We start from the raw sequence: 22,354 nt of genomic DNA on the forward strand, positions 1-22,354 counted from the left end.
GACACATTAACCGCCTGTGCCAGCCCAGGCAGAAACCTATAGGGGGAAAGGGTTAGTCTTGGGCCGTGGGCCCACTCCTGCTCAAGAAAAAAAAATCTAATAATTACCACTAAAGAAAAAAAAAAGTTCCACAAAGGATCACCGGGGGGGGGAAGTGCAGACATCATGCATAAAACTCCAACTAGGAATAACTCAATAATTATATTCACAACCCCCCCCCCGAGTCTCCCCGGTGCCCCTCCAAAGCTAACAGCAATACATTATTTAACATATTATTGCATTCATTTGCAAACCTCCTATATTCACCTGAATCTACCCATACATACATACACATATTTATTCACAAGCATATGAAGAGAAAAAAAAATAATAATAAAAAAATGCTTTAAATATTAATAAATGAATTAAATAGCATTTTGGTTTGTGGTGCCCAGATGCAGTGTGGTTCCGCTTTAATAGTCCAAAGAGCTGGCTGGCACAAAGAAGTTGATTTACTAATACTGATGACAGGGAGCAGTAGATCCCTGTCATGTCACTAGGCAGAATGGGGAAATGTCTAATTTACATAGGCATCTCCCCGTTCTGCCACCCCCCCCCCGTGACACGATCGCGGGACACCGATGGACATCGAGTTCGCGGGACCCACGGGCACGGTCCCAGAGTACACAGCGGGCCCGCGCGCGCCAACAATGCTGCGCCTTAAAGGGGACGTACCTGTACGCCCATTTGCGCAGTCGTGCCATTGTGCTGACGTATATCGTTGTGCACTCTACGGCAACCGGTTATAAAGACTCTCACTGGGGGAAAGAGGAGCCACATGCTGCGTGTGGGGAATACAGGAGGGACCTAGAGGTTCACACATCTGCAATAACTTCCCAAATCTTCCTATCATGGCTGACCGCCTGGCTGTTTTGACAGACAAAGTTTCAACACTTTGAAGTCATGTTGGAGTTTGTCATTAGCTGTCTGCTTATATACAGCAGTTTGTCCTCCTTCACCCAGTGAAAGAGTCTGTTAAGGAAATACACCATTGTTTCACAGTCTGAAAATCTGTAGACTTTGGGGCAGATTTACTAATACTGGTGCACACAGAATCTGATGCAACTGCGCATAGTAACCAATCAGCTTCTAGGTTTTATTGTCAAAGCTTAAATGAACAAGCTGAAGTTAGAAGCTGATTGGTTACTATTCACAACTACACCAGATTCTGTGTGCATCAGTATTAGTAAATCAACTCCTTTGTGTCTTTGTACTCTGCAAGGGCAGTTGCTCCAGAGTTTCGTAAATGAACAGAAGCTCTATAATTCTTATGCTGCTAGCATTAATAAATAGAAAAGGAAAGTATATCATATTTACTTGTTTTAATTTTTTTTTACATTTCTTCAGTAACTTCCTGGTTTATATTCCTGGGCAAATGATGTCATACATCCCAGGGATCGTCGAGGGGTGTGTTCTTAGTTAAGCACTCCCTCCTGCCTACATGCCTGAGCTAAGGACAGATGGATTCCAGAAAGCAAATGGTACATTGCTCAAGATGGCCACCACCAGAGGTAAATATAGGTTCCGGGGGGTGTATTTCAAAGTGATCTCTCAGCAAAATAAAGCATGGAGATATGGATGGAGGGGGGGAGTTTGCTTTGAATATTAATACGTGAATAAATAGCATTTTTGGTTTGTGGTGCCCAGATGCAGTGTGGTTCAGCTTTAATAGTCCAAAGAGCTGCCTGGCAGGTGTTGAGACAAAGACACAAAGGGGGAGAGTCACTAAAACTGGTGGACACAGAATCTGGTGCAGTTGTGCATAGTAACCAATCAGCTTCTAACTTCAGCTTGTTGAATTAGGCTTAAGGTACACGGGACGTTTTTACAACCTCTCCTGAACGATTTAACTTGACAAATAGTAACCCACGTTTAAAACTTCAGTTTTTCTGCGTTTAGCCGCGTTTGCATTTAGAAGTGCTTGAAAAAAAATTTTTTTTTTTCAAAATAGCCAAAAATGAAAAACGCCTGTAAAAGAAAAGCAGCTAAATGTGAGTTTAGCCACATTTAGAAGCGTTTGGCGCTTGAAATGCCTCTAAACTCAGCATCTGAACTCATTTTTTTGCTTTCTAAAAAAGGCCTCTAAACTCAACTGCCTAAAAATGCTCTGCAAGTATCTTCCTATGTGGAGGGGGTGTCTGTTGTTGTGTATGCCAAGAATTCACTCCTGCAGCTGAACAAGGAAGTAAAAATTCTAACCCGATGTTAGAACTCTAAAGACTGTAGCAAGCTGAAGACAGCAGATATACATGTAAAACTTATGTAGGGAGATTGTTTCATTCCCTGTGTATCATCTGAGGCTGTTAACTTCACTGGGTATAGGAGAGGGTTTACATCCACTTTAAGCACGTCCACTTGCTTACATGCCTGAGCCAATGGCAGATGGATTCCAGGAAGCAAATGGTAAATTACTCAAGATGGCCACCACCAGAAATGCCAGAGAGGGTGTATTTTAAAGTGATCTCTCAGCAAAATAAAGCATGGAGATATGGATGGATGGGGGAGTTTGCTTTGAATATTCTGTTTAATATATTTTTATTGAAAAGAATGGCATTGTACAACAATACAGTTAGAAAAGAAAAAAAGGAAAGGGAATAGTTATGCCTAATGAGCATGACCTAAATATCCTTAAATTAACCAGATTTTATATTTCCCATTCCCACTTGAATTTTCACAAAATAGAAAACTGAAAATTGCCTAAATCTGATTGCCGTCATATTCGCTATCAAAAAGCCAATTTTTGTATACATACATGCACACAAAAAAAATTAATTAATTAATTAATAAAAACAAGATATTAACAAACAACAACACCAAACAAAAACAAACAACAACAAACAACCCAAAAAATAAATAAATAAAAAGAATGGGAAAGAGAGAAAAAAAAATGAAATATGGCACCAAACAGACAGGAACCCAACAGTTACAGAAAAGATAACATCTGAGGAGACTCCAGCAACTTCACCCACGGGGCCCAGACTTCCCAGAAGTTACATTCAATGTTATTTGCTGTACATACCAGCTCTTCCATCCGCATTATATGGTTCATCTCAACTACCCATTCCTGTATTGTTGGTGTTATTTATGATTTCCAATGTTTTGGAATTAAAGCTCTTCCTGCCATCAAGAAAAATCTAAATATTCCCTTTTTAATTGATTTAATTGACCCAGGAATTAAAGAGAGAAGTATATAGTATATATATACTTAAGTATTTAGTATATATATATATATATATATATATATATATATATACATCCCGGCTTTGCATATATATATATATATATATATATATATATATATATATATATATATATATATATATATATACACTGTATCCAGTTTAGCTAGATCTCACTGCAGACCGTTCCTAGTGTACTGTTTCTAATATACTTCAGGCAGGCAGTTGATTCAGTTAGCTGCAGTGTATTTAGTGTATATATATATATATATATATATATATATATATATATATATATATAAATATATACACTGTAACCTCTGTAGCTAGATCTCACTGCAGACCGTTCCTGGTGTACTATTTCTAATATACTTCAGGTAGGCAGTTGATTCAGTTAGCTGCAGTGTATTTAGTATGTATATACATCCCGGCTTTGTATATATATATATATACACACACTGTATCCTGTGTAGCTAGATCCTGGTGTACGTATTCAAATACCCTTTCAGGCAGGCAGGCCAGGCAAGTGATTCAGTGATCTGCAGTGCATTAAATATATATACAGTCTCCAACATACTGTATATATATCCACTGCATTCTAGTCTAGCCAAGCCTATATCTGACTGCAGGCCATTGCTGGTGTACGTTTTCAAATACACTTTCAGGCAGGCAGGCGATTTAGTGATCTGCAGTGCATAAAATATATATACTGTCTCCTACATATATCCACTGCATTCTAGTCTAGCCAAGCCTATACCTGACAATAGGCCATTCCTGGTGTATGTATTCAAAGACACTTTCAGGTAGGCAGGACAGGCAGGTGATTCAGTGATCTGCAGTGCATAAAGATATATATACAGTCTCCTACATATATGTCCACTGCATTCTAGTCTAGCCAAGCCTATACCTGACTACAAGCCATTCCTGGTGTACGTATTCAAAGACACTTTCAGGCAGGCAGGCCAGGCAGGTGATTCAGTGATCTGCAATGCATGAAGATATATATACAGTCTCCTACATATATATCCACTGCATTCTAGTCTAGCCAAGCCTATACCTGACTACAGGCCATTCCTGGTGTACGTTTTCCACGACACTTTCAGGCAGGCAGGCTGGCAGGCGATTCAGTGATCTGCAGTGCATAAAGATATATATACAGTCTCCTACAAAGATATCCACTGCATTCTAGTCTAGCCAAGCCTATACCTGACTACAGGCCTGGTGTAATTTTTTTAGTAAACTTCAGGCGGTGTTTTGCTAATACAATTTTACAGCATGTCTGGAAGGCCACCAAGGAAAGGCAGATGCTCATAGGCCCCCAAAAGAGGGCAAGTAGGCTCTGTGTCTACAGCCAACAGTCCTGGTCGTGGACACGGTGCATCCTCAGCACGTGGCCGTGGGGCACTCTTGTCCTTTTTTTCGACAGCTGGCCATGTTGAGCCACAACATTCAGAAGAGTTGGTAGAGTGGATCATAAAGCTGTCCTCATCCTCCTCATCCTCTGTCACCCAGGCTAAGAGAAGTTTGGCTGCCAATGCAGCTGCCAAAGTGGCCTATTCCATCGGCTCAATGGCATCAGTCACTCCTTCCTTAGCACCACCATCATGTCCTGAGGAGTCCCCCGAACTGTTCAACCACAGTGTCGGGTACATGCTGCAGGAGGATGCGCAGCGTTTTGAAGGCTCCGATGATGGCACCCAGGTTGAGGATGAAGGCAGTAACGTGAGCCCAGAGAGAGGGGGTGCCCAAGAAGGTCAAGAAACTGGCAGTCATGTTCCCCCAGCTCCAGTGGCGAGGAAGGAGGGGATGATGAGGTCACTGACTCTACGTGGGTACCTAATAGAAGAGAGGAGGAGGAGGCACATCTTCAATGAAGCAGTATGCCCTCCAGGTGCCAGCTGATGGGCAGCCAACTGACTGCATCACACCGCAGAGCTCATGTGCAGGGCGCTGCTGACTCCATGCGTTTTTTTCAAAAGTTCTTTGGTGTGGGCCTTTTTTAAGACATGTGCAGCAGATCGCACCATTGCTGTTTGCAACATATGTCTAAAGTGTATCAAGCGTGGCCAAAACAGCAGCCGCTTGGGCACCACATGCTTGACCAGACATATGTCAAGCTCCCATGCAGTCCATTGGCAACAGTACTTAAAAGACCCACACCAAAGAACAAGGCAGACCTCTATGTGCTCCTCATCAGCTGGGATCTCCAACCCCACTATACCTTCAGTCCTCTCAGAGACCTGCACTGAGAGGAATGAAGGTGTAGAATTAGGTGTCCCGAGCACTTGCGGGCAATCTGCTAGCGGTACACCTAAATCCGATTGTAGCAGGCAAATTTCCCTACCCCAGTTGATAAACCTTCTAAAGAAATTCGGTCCCAGCCATCCACATGCTCAGCGGCTGAATGCTAGTTTGGCTAAATTGCTAGCACTCCAACTGCTGCCTTTTCAGCTGGTAGACTCTGCCCCCTTTCGAGAATTTGTGGAATGTGCGGTAAACGCCTTTTTTTTTCTCAAAAGGCCATTCCGTTTCTCTACAGGAATGTGGAAGGCAATGTCTTGGCCTCGTTGGACAGGGCGGTCAGCGGTAAGGTGCATATTGCCGCTGACTCATGGTCCAGCAGGCATGGACAGGGACGATACCTTTCTTTCACAGCACACTGGGTAACCCTGCTGGCAGCTGGGAAGGATGCAGGACAGGGTGCAGTAATGTTGGAGCTTGTTCCGCTACCATGCCTCCAAAATGCTGGTAGTGGTGATTCTGCCACACCTCTCTCCTCCACCCCCTCCTCTTCTTCTTCCTCTATGGCCTCTTCCTGTGCATATTTTTCCTCAGAACCAGCGGTGCTCCGTAGGAGTTCTAGGGGCTATGCAAGCACTCAGGCAAAAAGATGCCATGCAGTGCTTGAGTTGGTCTACTTAGGGGACAGGAGCCACATTGGGGCAGAGATTCTGGCAGCTCTGCAGGGGCAGGTTTAGAGGTGGTTGATGCCACACCAGGTTCAGCCAGGAATGGTGGTTTGCGACAATGGCACCAACCTCCTCTCTGCCCTCCAACAGGGACACTTGACCCACGTTCCCTGTTTGGCTCACGTCCTTAATTTGGTGGTGCAGCGGTTCTTGTGCAGGTACCCAGGCTTACAGGATCTCCTGAGGCAGGCCAGGAAAGTCTGTGGGCATTTCCGCCGGTCATATAATGCCAGTGCGCGGCTGGCTGACCTTCAAAAGGAATGCAACCACCTCATCTGTGACATGCCCACCAGGTGGAACTCAATGTTGGCAATGCTGCAGCAGCTGCACATGCAGCAGAGGGCCATCAATGAGTATCTGTGCGAGTATGGCACCAGGACAGAGTCAGGGGAGCTTGGCTTTTTTTCGCCACGCCAGTGGCTAATTATCAATGATGCATGCACTGTCCTGTCACCATTTGAGGAGGCCACGAGGATGGTGAGCAGTGACAGTGCATGCATCAGTGATACTGTCCCTCTTGTCTTCCTGTTGGAGCACACGCTGCATGGATTAATGGACAGGGCACTTGAGGCAGAACAGAGGGAGGAAGAGGAGGACTTCCTTACCTCTCAAGGCCCCCTTTATCCAGACAGTATTCCTGCAGGCCCGCCTTTCACACAGGAAGAAGAGGAGGAGGAGGAGGATTGTGTCAGCATGGAGGTGGAGCCTAGCACTCAGCATCAGCAGCAGTCTTCAAGGGATCGTTTTCAGTCCCCAGAAACCCATGGACTTGTACATGGCTGGGAGGAGGTGGCTGCGGATCATGTCATCCTTAGTGACCCAGAGGACTCCGGACCGAATGCCTCAGCAAACCTACACTGCATGGCCTCTCTGATCCTGCAAAGCCTGCAAAGGGACCCTCGGATTTGTGGTATCAAGGAGAGGGATCAGTACTGGCTGGCAACCCTTCTTGATCCACATTACAAGGGTAAGGTTGCAGAACTTATCCAGCCTTCGCAGAGGGAGCAGAGGATGAAACATCTTCGGGAGGCCTTGCAGAAAGGTTTGTGCAATGCATTTCCAGAGCCTGGGAGGTTACAATTTCCTGGTCCTCCTGGACAACGTGTTGCTGAGGCTTTGGTCAGTCACAGAAGAAGCAGTGGAGAAGGTGGCCATCTGACCAATGCGTTCAGACAATTTTTAAGTCTGCAGCCCCAGGGTCTGATCGGTTCCAGCAACCATCGCCAGTGTCTGATTTACATGGTGCAGGAATACCTTGGGGCAAGATCAGACTTGGAGACCTTTCCAACCGAAAATCCACTGGGTTACTGGGTCTTGAGGATGGATCACTGGCCAGAGTTTGCACAGTATGCAATTGAGCTACTGGCCTGTCCTGCATCCAGCGTTCTATCTGAACGCACATTCAGTGCTGCTGGAGGCTTTGTAACCGATCACATAGTGCGCCTGTCCACAGACTCGGTTGATTGGCTCACCTTCATAAAAATGAATCAGGCTTGGATCACCAGCTACCAAGCACCTGATGCTGATGTAACCCATTATTTTTTTTATGAATGTGAGATCCCTTGAAGACTGCCTATGCTGATGCTGAGTGACTATCCTATTCCTTCTCAATGTTCATGTTGATAGCTTCTAAGAACATTTTTGGTTCTGGGCACCACCACCAGTGCCTAAAGTCCAATTTTTCTGCCCCTGTTTAACAGGGGCGTGTAATTACAATTTTTGCTGTAATATTTTGCAGCAGGGCTCATTCCTGCTCTCAGCTAGAGTATCTGTGAGGGGTTGCAGTGTTGTGGCACCAACACCAGTGCCTAAAGCCCAATTTTTCTGCCACTGTTTAACAGGGGCGTGTAATTACAACTTTTGCTGTAATATTTTGCAGCAGGGCTCGTTCCTGTGCTCAACTAGAGTATCTGTGAGGGCTTACAGTGTTGTGGCACCACCACCGCCGCCTAAGGCCCAATTTTTCTGCCCCTGTTTAACAGGGGCACGTAATTACAAACTTTGCTGTAATATTTCTCAGCAGGGCACGTTCCCGCGCTCAACTAGAGTATATGAGAGGGGTTGCAGTGTTGTGGCACCAGCACCAGTGCCTAAGGCTCAATTTTTCTGCCCCTTATTAACAGGGGCGCATAATTACAATTTTTGATCTAATATTTCACAACAGGGCTCGTTCCTGCACTCAACAACAGAATCTGTGAGGGGTTACAGTGTTGTGGCACCACCACCTTTGCCTAATGCCCTGTACACACGATCGCACATTTCGACAACAAAATCCATCAGATTTTTTCCGATGGATGTTGGCTCGAACTTGTTTTGCATACACACGGTCACACAAAGTTGGTCAGAAATTCTGAACGTTAAGAATGCGGTGACGTACAACACGTACAACGAGCTAAGAAAAATGAAGTTCAATAGCCAGTGCGGGTCTTCTGCTTGATTCTGAGCATGCGTCGGAATTTACGCAAACGGATTTTATTGTAATATTAGAGCCAGCTCTCAAACTTTGTGTGTCGGAAATTGCAATGGAAAAAATCCGATGGAGCCCACACACGGTCGGAATTTCCGACAACAAGCTCCGATTGCACATTTTCCGTTGGAAAGTCCGATCGTGTGTCCAGGGCATAAGACCCAATTTTTCTGCCCGTGTAATTACAATTTTTGATATAATATTTCACAGCAGGGCCTGTTCCAGCGCCCACCAAGAGTAACTGTGAGGGCTTACAGTGTTCTGGTACCACCAACACCTAAGGCCCAAATTTCTGCAGAGTTTATAGGGCAGGCCGTATAGTATATACAGGCGGTCCCCTACTTTCAAATATCTGACTTACAAACGACTCCTACTTAAAAACGGAGGGAGACAACAGGAAGTGAGAGGAAATATACCCCTAGGAAGGGAAATTCTCTCCTGTAAGAGTTAATATGGGAAAAAGGTGTCTCCACTGATGCTTTATCACCAATCCTTGTTTCCCTAAAAAACCCAAATTTTCAAAATCCAATTGTCATTGGGACAGAAAGTGAGGTGAAATCTTCTGAACAGGGGCACAGACAGCAAAACGAATATTACAGGGGTGATGATAACCCTTCCCTATGTTATCCAAAAGGCTTAAAAATAGATTTTTTGGCTGGAGCTGCACTTAAAAAATTTACCTGTTCCAAATTACAAACAGATTCAACTTAAGAACAAACCTACAGTCCCTATTTTGTTTGTAACCCGGGCACCGCCTGTATACTGCTGTTAAGAGTTTATAGGGCCTGGGGGCCCCACGCCCTTTCTTTTTTTAATATGGGTGCGGGGTTCCCCTTAATATCCATACAAGACCCAAAGGGCCTGGTAATGGGCTGGGGGGTTACCCATGCTGTTTTTCTCAATAATTTTCATCCATATTGCCGGGACCCGACATTACATTAAAGCCACAAGCAGTTTTGAATGACTTTTATTCCTTTAGAAATGTAATTTTGTGCAGGGACTGTTCTAAACACGGGAAACATGCGCCACTTTACAGGCATACTATAGACACCCCTCCAGGTACGATATTTAAAGAAATATTTTACTTTTATTTTTTCACTTTAAGCATCATTAAAATTACTGCTCCTGAAAAAACAGCCATTTTTAAACCTTTTTTTGCATTGATACATGTCCCCTGAGGCAGGACCCGGGTCGCCAAACCCTTTTTAGGACAATAACTTGCATATTAGCCTTTAAAATTCGCACTTTTGATTTCTCACGTTCGAGTCCCATAGACTTTAACGGTGTTCGAATGTTCGCGCGATCTTTCGGTCCGTTCGCATGTTCTGGATGCGAATCGAACCGGGGGGGGGTGTTCGACTGTCACCTCATGGCTGGTTTTAAATATAGCTGACCAAAATGGTTTTATTTTCAAACAAGACCACCATAGGTGTAATAGTGTGCCTCTCGATTCACCGCATCTCCAGCATAGGTCAGACATAGTTGGATTCAATTTATTTAGAAAGACAGGACAACGATACCATCTCATCATAATCTTATAGTTACGGTTCTGTGAACAAGACAACAAAGTTATTTTAAAGGTGAGGTAGAACACCTTGTCCCAGTCTTCATGAGACCGATTTTTACCTAATTCTCGCTCCCAATCTCAGACATAGAAAGGGCGATCTGGAAATGCATGCGATAATAAAATACTGTACATTTTAGATAATGCATGAGGACATTTTCAGACTGTACATCTCCTCAAACTGAGTTAAGACCCTACAGATACTTGAACTATTCAGCCATTTATAAAAATTACATAGCTGGAACTATTGAAGCCATTCACCTGCCTTCAGGGGAGAGTGGGAACTAAGCTCACCCATAGTTTTCAAGCCTCTATCCGTACATGAATGACAAATAGGCGAAAGATGTAGTGGTTGCCAGCATAGAAAACTTTTTTCTGGCATTCCTGGTGGAAAACTTGGGTTACCCAATATTGGAGTCAATGGCCCTGGGCGTGAAGATACTGTACATTGTATGTTGTGATAAATTTGTCCCATACATATAACAGAGATGACATCAAAGGCGTGAAGAAGCCATGGGAGAGAAGTCAGTAGTATAAGCACTAAATCGGACTCAAGTGTAACCCACTGCTTGAGTGATCCATGGTGAAACCAATTTAGCACCCTACTAAGTAAAGCCGCCACGTGGTATAATTCTAGGTGCGGCAGGCCTGTGCCGCCAGCATCTATTCTCTTCACTAAGATTTCATATCTGAGTTTAGCCAGGAACTTAGGCCAAATATATTTTAGTAATCTAGATCAGGTCAATCTAAAAAAAAAGAACGTGGAAGTCTGATTGGAATTGTTTGAAAAATATAAAGAAATCTAGGAAGGATGTCCATCTTAACCACTTCAATACAGGGTACTTATACACCTTCCTGCCCAGACCAATTTTCAGCTGTCAGTGCTGTCGCACTTTGAATGACAATTACGCGGTCATCCATCACTGTACCCAAACTACATTTTTATCATTTTGTTCCCACAAATAGAGCTTTCTTTTGGTGGTATTTGATCTGCGGTTTTTATTTTTTGCTAAACAAATAAAAAAAGACCAAAAATTTTGAAAAAAATAAAAGTTTTGCTTTTGTTTCTGTTAAAAAATTTTGTAAATAAGTAAGTTTTCTCTTTCATTGATGGGCACTGATAAGGCGGCACTGACAGGCACTGATAAGGCGGCACGGATGAGGTGGCACCAATGAGCGGGCACTAACGATGGGCACTGATATGCAGCACTGATGGGCACTGGTAGGCGGCACAGATGGGTGGCACTGATGTGCAGCACTGATGGTCATTGATAGGCGGCACTGATGGGCACTCATGGGTGGCACTGGGTGGCACTGATGGGCACAGATAGGCGACACTGATGGGCACTGAAAGGCTGCAAAGATGGGTTCTTATGGGTGGCACTTATGGGCACTGATAGGTGGCACTGCTGGGCACTGATAGGCGGCACTGCTGAGCACTGATGGGCACTGATACATGGCACTGATGGGCACTGATACGCAGCACTGATACGCGGCACTGATAGGCATCCCTGGTGGCACTGGCAGTGGTAGGCATTGTGTGTGGGCACTGATTGGCAGCTGCCTGGGCATTGATTGGCAGCTGCCTGGGCACAGATCAGTATTTCCCTGGGGGTCTAGGGGGCATACCTGGTGGTCCAGTGTGGATGGCTTCCCTGGTGGTCCTGGGTAGGATCCGAGGGGGGGCTGTGCTGATAAACAATCAGCACAGACCCCCCCTGTCAGGAGAGCAGCCGATCGGCTCTCCTCTACTCGCGTCTGTCAGAGTGAGGAAAAGCCGATCACTGCCTCTTCCTATTTACATCGTGATCAGCCGTGATTGGACGCGGCTGATCACGTGGTAAAGAGTCTCCGACAGAGACTCTTTACCTAGATCGGTGTTGCGGGGTGTCAGACTGACACACTGCAACATTGATCGCCGTGATGCGCGCCCCCGGGGTCATATGACGCCCAGTCAGGATATTGAAACCACTTTGCCGCCGTCATTCTGCTATATGGCGGGTGGCAAGTGGTTAAAGAGTGACATCCTTCCCAGCCATGAATGTCGCATTGGTGACCATTTCTTAAGACGAGATTGCATAATGTTCACAAGTGGCAGGTAGTTGAGCTCATACAATTTATAAAGTTGTCTAGGTATCTGAATCCCCAAATAATTGATAGAATACTGGGCCCATTGGAACTAAAAATTATCAGCAAGAGAAACTTCAATGTCCTCCGCAAGAGTAATATTTAAACAATGTGATTTTGCCGCTTTAAGTTTAAAATTGCTTAGAGTACCGAAAATTTCCAATTCCTTTAAAAGCGCTGGAAATGCAATTATTGGATTCGTTTTGTGGAGCAAGAGATCGTCCGCAAACAAACTTATCTTATATTGCTTACCAACAATTTCAACACCCTGTATTGAATTGTTAGCACGCAAGGCCATCGCCAAATGCTCCATTGTTAGTATATACAGGAGTGACGAGAGGGGACACCCCTGGTGGGTTCCATTCGATAAATAAACTGGGTCCAAAAGTAGGCCATTCACTCTGATATGAGGAGATGGAGCAGAATACAAGGCCATACGTTTTTGAATAAAGCCTGAAGATAAAACTAGTTGTTCTAATGTTGCTTTCAAAAACTCAAATGCCTTTTCCGCATCTAGCGAAAGAAGACACAACGGGACTTTTTGTAGCTGGCAGTGTGAGATAAGAGATAATATTTTAATAGCGTTATACCTTGCTTCTCGAGTTGGGACAAAGCCCACCTAATCTAAACCAATAATAGAAGGAATAACTGCTTGTAAGAGTTCTGCTATTATTTTAGCATATATTTTAAGATCAACACTTATTAAAGAAATTGGATGATAACTTGATCATTCAAGAGAAAAAAATAATAATAATAATAAAAAAATGCTTTAAATATTAATAAATTAATTAAATAGCATTTTGGTTTGTGGTGCCCAGATGCAGTGTGGTTCCGCTTTAATAGTCCAAAGAGCTGGCTGGCACAAAGGAGTTGATTTACTAATACTGGTGCACAGAGAATGTGGTGCAGTTGTGAATAGTAATCAATCAGCTTCTAACTTCAGCTTGTTCATTTAAGCTTTGGCAATAAAACCTGGAAGCTGATTGGTTACTATCAGTGCTGGGACAAGGCCATCTGGTGCCCAGGGCGAAGATAGCAAACTGCGCCCCCCCCCCGGTATAAAGAGTCAATGTCCTTTCAAAACCAGAAAACACTTAAAACAATACAACAATACAATACTGTAGCTGCAGCCCCGTCGCAGTATATGTACTGCGGCGGATCTGCAAATGGTTAAATTGTAAGTTCACTTTACAGAAAATCTGTAAGGTGAACTTACATTGGACCCCCTCCCCATCCCCCCTAGTCCCGCTAACCTGGAGTCCAGTGATCCCCTGCACTGACCCCTTTACATTACACAGTCCCCTGCACCTCTGGACCCCTTTACATTACACAGCCCCCTGCACCTCTGGACCCCTTTACATTACACAGCCCCCTGCACCTCTTGACCCCTTTACATTACACAGCCCCCTGCACCATTTTACATTACACAGCACCCTGCATCTCTGGACCCCTTTACATTACACAGCCCCCTGCGCCTCTGGGCCCCTTTACATAACACAGCCCCCTGCACCTCTGGGCACCTTTACATTACACAACACCCTGCATCTCTGGGCCCCTTTACATTACACAACACCCTGCACCTCTGGGCCCCTTTACATTACACAACACCCTACACCTCTGGGCCCCTTTACATTACACAACACCCTACACCTCTGGGCCCATTTACATTACACAACACCCTGCACCTCTGGGCCCATTTACATTACACAGCCCCCTGCGCCAAATCTTCCTATCATGGCTGACCACCTGGCTGTTTTGACAGGCAAAACTTCAACACTTTGAATACATGTTGGAGTTTGTCATTAGGTGTCTGCACATATACAGCAGTTTGCCCTCCTTCCCCCAGTGACACATGGGGGTTTATTTATTAAAGGCAAATGGACTGTGCACTTTGCAAAGTGCAGTTGCACTCTGCAAGAGCAATTGCTCCACAGCTTAGTAAATGATGTAAAGCTTCACTTTGCTAAGAATACCCAATCATGTGCAAGGAAAGCATTTTTGCTTGCACATGATTGGATGATGGAAGTCAGCAGAGCTTCTGCTCATTTACTAAGCTCTGGAGCAACTGCAAGTGCAGAGTGCAACTACGCTTTGAAAAGTGCACAGTCTATTTGCCTTTAGTAAATCAACCCCAGCGTCTGTTTAGGAAATACACCATTGTTTCACAGTCTGAAAATCCATAGACTTTGGGGCAGATTTACTAAAACTGGTTCACACAGAATCTGATGCAGCTGTGCATAGTAACCAATCAGATTCTAGGTTTTATTGCTAAAGCTTATATGAACAAGCTGAAGTTTGAAGACGATTGGTTACTATTCACAACTGCACCAGATTCTCTGTGCACCAGTTTTAGTAAGTCAACTCCTTTGTGTCTTTGTACTCTGCAAGGGCAGTTGCTCCAGAGTTTCGTAAATGAGCAGAAGCTCTACTGACCTCCATCATCCAATCCGGTGCAAGCAAAAATTCAGTTTTTTTTTTTTTATTTTCTTTGCATGTGATTGGGTATTCTTTGCAAAGTGAAGCTTTACCTCACTTACTAAGCTCTGGAGCAACCGCAAAGAGCACAGTCCATTTGCTTTAGTAAATCAACCCTCTATGTGTCCTGGCAACCGCTGTCAATTGGACGAAATTGAGCCAGTAAAGTTATCACTGCAATAGGGATGGAAGGAATTTCTTCCAATGGGGACAATTTTCTCCAGTGACTTTCCTCTTATGGGGTGTACACACGGTCGGACTTTTCGTCTACAAAAGTCCGACAGCCTGTCCGACAGACTTCCGGCGGACTTTCGGCGGACTTGCGGCAGACTTTCTAACGAATGGACTTGCCTACACACGACCACACAAAAGTCCGACGGATTCGTACGTGATGACGTACACCGGACTAAAATAAGGAAGTTCATAGCTAGTAGCCAATAGCTGCCCTAGCGTGGGTTTTTGTCCGTCGGACTAGCACACAGACGAGCGGATTTCGGGGTCCGTCGTAGTTACGACGTAAAGATTTGAAGCATGTTTCAAATCTAAAGTCCGTCGGATTTGAGGCTGAAAAAGTCCGCTGAAAGTCCGGAGAAGCCCACACACGATCGGATTACCAGCCAGCTTTAGTCCGTCGGCGTCCGTTGGACTTTTGTAGACGGAAAGTCCGACCGTGTGTACGCCCCATTACAGAGATTTCCTCTTCTGTCTACAGGACATAAAGTAAGGTGATTCTCCCCAATGGGACACAGATGGTTGGAAAAAATGCAGAGGATCGAACCTTCCCAAACACCTTTCCATATGGACCTCCGGGTGATTGGACTGTATTTTACAACATTCATGAAACAACAGCTACATTTCATCACCTGCAAGCTAGTTAGGTCCAGGTATCGAGGAATGTTAGGATTTTGAGGACCTTCCTGTGGATATTCCTGCAAAATGAAAATCAGAGGTTTTAAATGTCAAAATGTATGTTGTATAGCAATCCGTATTCATATAAGACAGATGTACGGTATGTCAGACTATTGGGGGGCCAGGCTGTGACCAGTAGGAATAAAAAGAAGTAAGACGTTGGGCTCTCTAGTCATATAGCTGAGCAAGGATGGGGGAGAACTAGAACATTTGCTGGTTTTATTTTAATAGAGAAAAGAAATGGAAAACACTCCGGAGAGTACAGGAGAAAGTAAGGTCAGGGTAGACTTCTCCAGTGTGCTGATCATTAAAGCGGACCTTCACTCTCTCAATCAACATTCATTATTTTTAATCCTTATACTGCTAGCGTTAGTAAATAGATAGGAAAGTATATCATATTTACTTGTTTTAAAAAAAATTACATTTCTTCAGTAACTTCCTGGGCAAATGATTTCATACATCCCAGGGATCTTCGGGGGGTGTGTTCTTAGTTAAGCACTCCCTCCTGTCTACATGCCTGAGCTAAGGGCAGATGGATTCCAGAAAGCAAATGGTACATTGCTCAAGATGGCCACCACCAGAGGTGGGGGGGGGGGTGTATTTCAAAGTGACCTCTCAGCAAAATAAAGCATGGAGATATGGATGGAGGGGGGGGGGGTGCTTTGAATATTAATACGTGATTTAAATAGCATTTTTGGTTTGTGGTGCCCAGATGTAGTGTGGTTCAAGCTTTAATAGTCCAAAGAGCTGGCTGGCAGGGGTTGAGACAAAGACACAAAGGGGGAGATTTACTAAAACTGGTGCACACAGAATCTGGTGCAGTTGTGCATAGTAACCAATCAGCTTCTAACTTCAGCTTGGTGAATTAAGCTTTGACAATAAAACCTAGAAGCTGATTGGTTACTATGCACAGTTGTATCAGATTCTGTGTGCACCAGTTTTAGTAAATCTGCCCCAAAGTCTACAGATTTCCAGATTGTAAAACAATGGTGTATTTCCTAAACAGACTCTGGGGTTTATTTACTAAAGGCAAATCCACTTTGCAATACAAGTGCACTTGGAAGTGCAGTCACTGTAGATATGAGGGGAAGATCTGAAATGAGGGGAAGATGTGAAATGAGGGGAAGCTCTGCTGATTTTATCATCCAATCATGTACAAGCAAAAATAAATTTTTTTAAATTTTCCTTGCATGACCCCCTCAGATCTACAGCCACTGCACTTCCAAGTGCACTTGTAGTGCAAAGTGGATTTGCCTTTACTAACTAAACCCCTCTGTCACTGGGGGAAGGATTCACCCGGACAGTTCGCGATTGGTATCATGTGTCTGGGTTTCAGACTGTCTGAAATCCGGACATATTATCCACACTGGACTATGACTTCCCAGCAGGGTTGCTGGATGCAGTTCTCTAAGCAGGAAGTGTCTGTTACACTCTCTCTCACACTGCCCAGCACTAACCCCCCCCCCCCCCCCACATACAGATGGGAGAGGAGAGAGGGATCGATCTACACCTCTCCCTCCCGCCCCTACCCCCCTGGGCCGTGGGCCCACTCCTGCTCAAAAAAAAAAAATCTAATAATTACCATTAAAGAAAAAAAAAAGTCCCACAGAGGTCCCCAGGGGGCCATCGGGGGAAGTGCAGACATCATGCATAAAACTCCAACTAGGAATAACTCAATAGTTATATTCACCCCCCCCCCCCCCCGAGTCTTCCTGGTGCCCCTCCGAAGCTAACAGCAATACATTATTTAACATATTACTGCATTCATTAGCAAACCTCCTCTATTCACTTGAATCTACCCATACATACACATGTTTATTCACAAGCATATGAAGAGAAAAAATAATAATAATGATAAAAAAAAATGTTTTAAATATTAATAAATGAATTAACCACTTGACAACTGGGCACTTAAACCCCCTTCCTAACCATACCAATTTTCAGCTTTTGGTGCTCTCACATTTTGAATGACAATTACTCAGTCATGCAACACTGTATCTATATGAAATTTTTGGCCTTTTTTTCACACAAATAGAGCTTTCTTTTGGTGGTATTTAATCACCGCTGGGTTCTTTATTTTTTGCGCTATAAAAGAAAAAAGACCGAAAAATCTGTAAAAAAATAATTTTGCAAATTAGTAATTTTTCTTCATATATTTTGGCCAAAATTTATACCGCTACATATCTTTGGTAAAAATAACCCAAATCGGTGGATATTATTTGGTCTTTGTGAAAGTTATAGAGTCCAAAAGCTATAGTGCGAATATCTGAAAATTGATCACACCTGAAGTACTGACGGCCTATCTAATTTCTTGAGACCCTAACATGCCAGAAAAGTACAAATACCCCCCAAATGACCCCTTTTTGGAAAGAAGACATTCCAAGGTATTTAGAAAGATGCATGGTGACTTTTTTGAAGTTGTCATTTTTTCCCACAATTCTTTGCAAAATCAAGTTTTTTTTTAACTTTTTTTTTTTTTCACAAAATTGTCATATTCGCAGGTTATTTCTCACACACAGCATATGCATACCACAAATTACACCACAAAACACATTCTGCTATTACTCCCGAGTACGACGATACCACATGTGTGAGACTTTTACACAGCGTGGCCACATACAGAGGCCCAACATGCAGGGGAGCACCTTCAGGCGTTCTGGAGTGCCCAGGCCAATTCTGACATTTCTCTCCTACATGTAAAAATCATCATTTATTAGCAAGAAAATTACATAGAACCCCAAAACATTATATATGTTTTTTTAGCAAAGACCCTAGAGAATACAATGGCGGTTGTTGCAACTTTTTATCTCGCACGGTATTTGCGCAGCAATTTTTTTAACGCGTTTTTTTTGGAAAAAAAAATGTTTTGTGCTTTACAAAAACCAAAACAGTAAAGTTAGCCTAATGTTTTTGCATAATGTGAAAGATGAAGCTACGCCGAGTAAATAGATACCCAACATGTCACCTTTCAAAATTGCACGCGCTTGTGGAATGGCGCCAAACTTTGCTACTCAAAAATCCCCATAGGCGATGCTTTAAATTTTTTTCACTGGTTACATGTTTTGAGTTACAGAGGAGGTCTAGGGCCAAAATGATTGCTCTCGCTCTACCGATCGCAGCGATACCTCACATGTGTGGTTTGAACACCGTTTTCATATGTGAGCGGGACTTACGTATGCGTTCGCTTCTGGAAGCGAGCACACAGACAGGGGCGCTTTAAATTTTTTTTTTTTTTTATTGTTCATTTTACTTTATTTATTTTAGTTTGATGCTTTTTTCCCAAAAAAAAATTTTTTGACCACTTTTATTCCTATTACAAGGAATGTAAACATCCCTTGTAATAGGAATATGGCATGACAGGTCCTCTTTACAGTGAGATATGGGGTCAATAAGACCCCACACCTCACCTCTAGGCTGGGAAGCCTGAAATTAAAAAAAAAAAAAAAAAAAAACGATCCTGGCTTCGATCGTAGCGGTGAGTCGGTAGAAGCACCAGAGGGCGGCGGGAGGGGGGGACATCCCCTCTCGCCTCCCGTAAGAACGATCAAGCAGTGGAACAGCCGCTATGATCATTCTTATGGTGTAGGGAATCGCCGGCTGAAAAAGACGATATCTGAATGATGCCTGTAGCTGCACCCATTATTCAGATATCCCCGCACAAAGTCAAGGACGTCGTATGACGGCCGGCGGGTGGGAAGTGGTTAAAACACATTTTTTTTTTTAAACACAAAGTTGTCCATTTATACAGGGGTAATTGCAGAGCATGGCGGGGTAATTGCAGAGTATGGCGGGGTATTTGCAGAGTATGGCGGGGTATTGCAGAGTATGGTGGGGTATTTGCAGAGTATGGCAGGGTATTTGCAGAGTATGGCGGGGTGTTGCAGAGTATGGCTGGGTATTTGCAGAGTATGGCGGGGTATTTGCAGAGTATGGCGGGGTATTTGCAGAGTATGGCGGGGTAATTACAGAGTATGGCGGAGTATTTGCAGAGTATGGCGGGGTAATTGCAGAGTATGGCGGGGTAATTGCAGAGTATGGCGGGGTATTTGCAGAGTATGGCGGGGTAATTGCAGAGTATGGCGGGGTAATTGCAGAGTATGGCGGGGTAATTGCAGAGTATTGCACAGCATTGCACAGTAGTAGGGATGGCTGAGCATGGATGGATGGATGGCTGGATGTCTCTGTGCAGCGCTGTGGGCACTACACATCCAGCCCACAGCGCTGCAGCCATCCATCCATCCCCCTCTCCGCTCACAGTGTACCGATCGGTACACAGGAGGGGAGGAGAGGAACCGGCGTCATCAGATGACGCTGGTCTGTTTACATGTGATTGCGCCGTCATTTGACGGCTCGATCACATGGTAAACGGCCGCGATCAGCGGCCATTTACCGGGATCCGTGATGCGCCGGGTCCGGAGGATCGCTGGTCACGGATGTGTTCGGGTGCACGCCCCAGGGGGCGCGCGAGAGGGGAATTCTGGGAGGACGTCATAGTACGCCCTCGCAGAGTTAGGCAACCGCCCTGCAGCCGTCATTCGGCTATGGGCCGGTTGTTAAGTGGTTAATTAAATAGCATTTTGGTTTGTAGTGCCAAGATGCAGTGTGGTTCCACTTTAAGACCCCTTTCACACCGAGCCGCCTAGGGCGTCAGCAGTAAAGCGGCGCTATTTTTAGCGTCCCTTTACCGTCGTTTTAGCGGCGCTATTCGGCAGCTAGCGGTCGAAAAGGGGTTAAATCCTCCCGCAAAACGCTGCCGGAGTGGCATTTTGCCGGCGGTATCGCAGCACTGCCCCATTGATTTCAATGGGGAGCAAAGGTGGAGGAGCGGTGAGTTCACCGCTCCTTCACCGCTCCAAAGAACCTGCCGGCAGGACTTTTTCTGATGCCCTGCCAGCGCACCGCTCCAGTGTGAAAGCCCTCGGGCTGCGCAAATCGGCGTACAGGTACGACCCCTTTAAGACATGGCATTGTGGGCGCGCAAGCGCCCGCCGCGTACTCTGGGACCGTGCCTGCGGGTCCCGCGGACTCTATGTCCGCCGGTGTCCCGCGATCGTGTCATGGAGCCACAGAACGGGGAGATGCCTATGTAAACAAGGCATTTCCCCAATCTGCCTAGTGACATGACAGGAATCTACTGCTCCCTGTCATCGGGAGCAGTGATCGCTGTCATGTCAGTGGTAGCCCATCCCCCCCACAGTTAGAACCACTCCCTCGGACACACTTAACCCCTTGATCGCCCCCTAGCATTTAACCTCTTCCCTGCCAGTGTCATTTATACAGTAATCAGTGCATTTTTATAGCACTGATCACTGTATAAATGACAATGGTCCCAAAATAGTGTCAAAAGTGTCCGATGTGTCCGCCAAAATGTTGCAGGCACAATAAAAATCGCAGATCGCCGCCATTACTAATAAAACAAAAATTATAATAAAAATGCCATAAATCTATTTTATAGATGGTATAACTTTTGCGCAAACCAATCAATATACTCTTATTGCGATTTTTTTTTATGAAAAATATGTAGAAGAATAAATATCTGCCTAAACTGAGGAAAAAATGTGGTTTTTTATATATTTTTTGGGGGTATTTATTATAGCAAAAAGTAAAAAATATTGCTTTTCTTTCAAAATTGTGGCTCTTTTTTTGTTTATAGCGCACAAAATAGAAACCACAGAGTGATCAAATACCACCAAAAAAAAGCTCAATTTGTGGGGAAATAGGGATGTCAATTTTGTTTGGGTGCAACGTCACACGACCGCGCAATTGTCATTTAAAGCGACGCAATGCTGTTTTGCAAAAAGTGCTCTGGTCAGGAAGGGGGCAAATTCTTCCGGGACTGAAGTGGTTAAAGAGTATCTACGGCTTTAAATCCTTTTTTTTTTTTGGAGTTTTGGATAGGGTAAAGAAGAGTAAAAAACACTCTCAGATTTTTATTACTGTCTGTGTCTGCAACAGGGAAATTCACCGTCTCTAGGGGGTTAATTTATTAAAATCAAAAAGACTGTGGACTTTGGGTGTGGAATACAGGAGGGACCTAGAGGTTCACACATCTGCAATAGCTTCCCAAATCTTCTTATCATGGCTGAGCACCTGGCTGTTTTGATAGACAAAACTTCAACACTTTGATGTTGTGTTGGAGTTTGTCATTAGGTGTCTGCTTATATACAGCAGTTTGCCCTCCTTCCCCCAGTGACACATGGGGGTGTATTTATTAAAGGCAAATGGACTGTGCACTCTGCAAGAGCATTTGCTCCACAGCTTAGTAAATGATGTAAAGCTTCACTTTGCTAAGAATACCCAATCATGTGCAAGGAAAGCATTTTTGCTTGCATATCATTGGATGATGGAAGTCAGCAGAGCTTCTGCTCATTTACTAAGCTCTGGAGCAACTGCAAGTGCAGAGTGCAACTACGCTTTGAAAATTGCATAGTCTATTTGCCTTTAGTTAATCAACCCCAGAGTCTGTTTAGGAAATACACCATTGTTTCACAGTCTGAAAATCCATAGACTTTGGGGCAGATTTACTAATACTGGTGCACACAGAATCTGATGCAGCTGTGCATAGTAACCAATCAGATTCTAGGTTTTATTGCTAAAGCTTATATGAACAAGCTGAAGTTAGAAG

The 22,354-nt window shown here is 44.3% G+C and overlaps 1 protein-coding gene across 19 annotated transcripts in view; it reads right to left on the reverse strand.

Moving 5' to 3' along the window:
- The window catches only part of LOC141126990 (uncharacterized), a 164,102-nt gene that overhangs the window by 39,732 nt on the left and 102,016 nt on the right, over positions 1–22,354 (reverse strand). For 17 of the 19 annotated variants that reach the window (XM_073613093.1, XM_073613098.1, XM_073613097.1 and 14 more), the window contains one exon: positions 15,684–15,749. The exons of the other annotated variants lie outside the window; for them this stretch is intronic. In XM_073613093.1, coding sequence (XP_073469194.1) covers positions 15,684–15,749 — 66 coding nt within the window. The remainder of the gene's footprint in view (positions 1–15,683; positions 15,750–22,354) is intronic. 19 annotated transcript variants of the gene reach the window in all.

The sequence above is a fragment of the Aquarana catesbeiana genome, linkage group LG02, assembly GCF_042186555.1.
Source record: "Aquarana catesbeiana isolate 2022-GZ linkage group LG02, ASM4218655v1, whole genome shotgun sequence".
In the NCBI taxonomy this organism is placed as follows: Eukaryota; Metazoa; Chordata; class Amphibia; order Anura; family Ranidae; genus Aquarana; species Aquarana catesbeiana.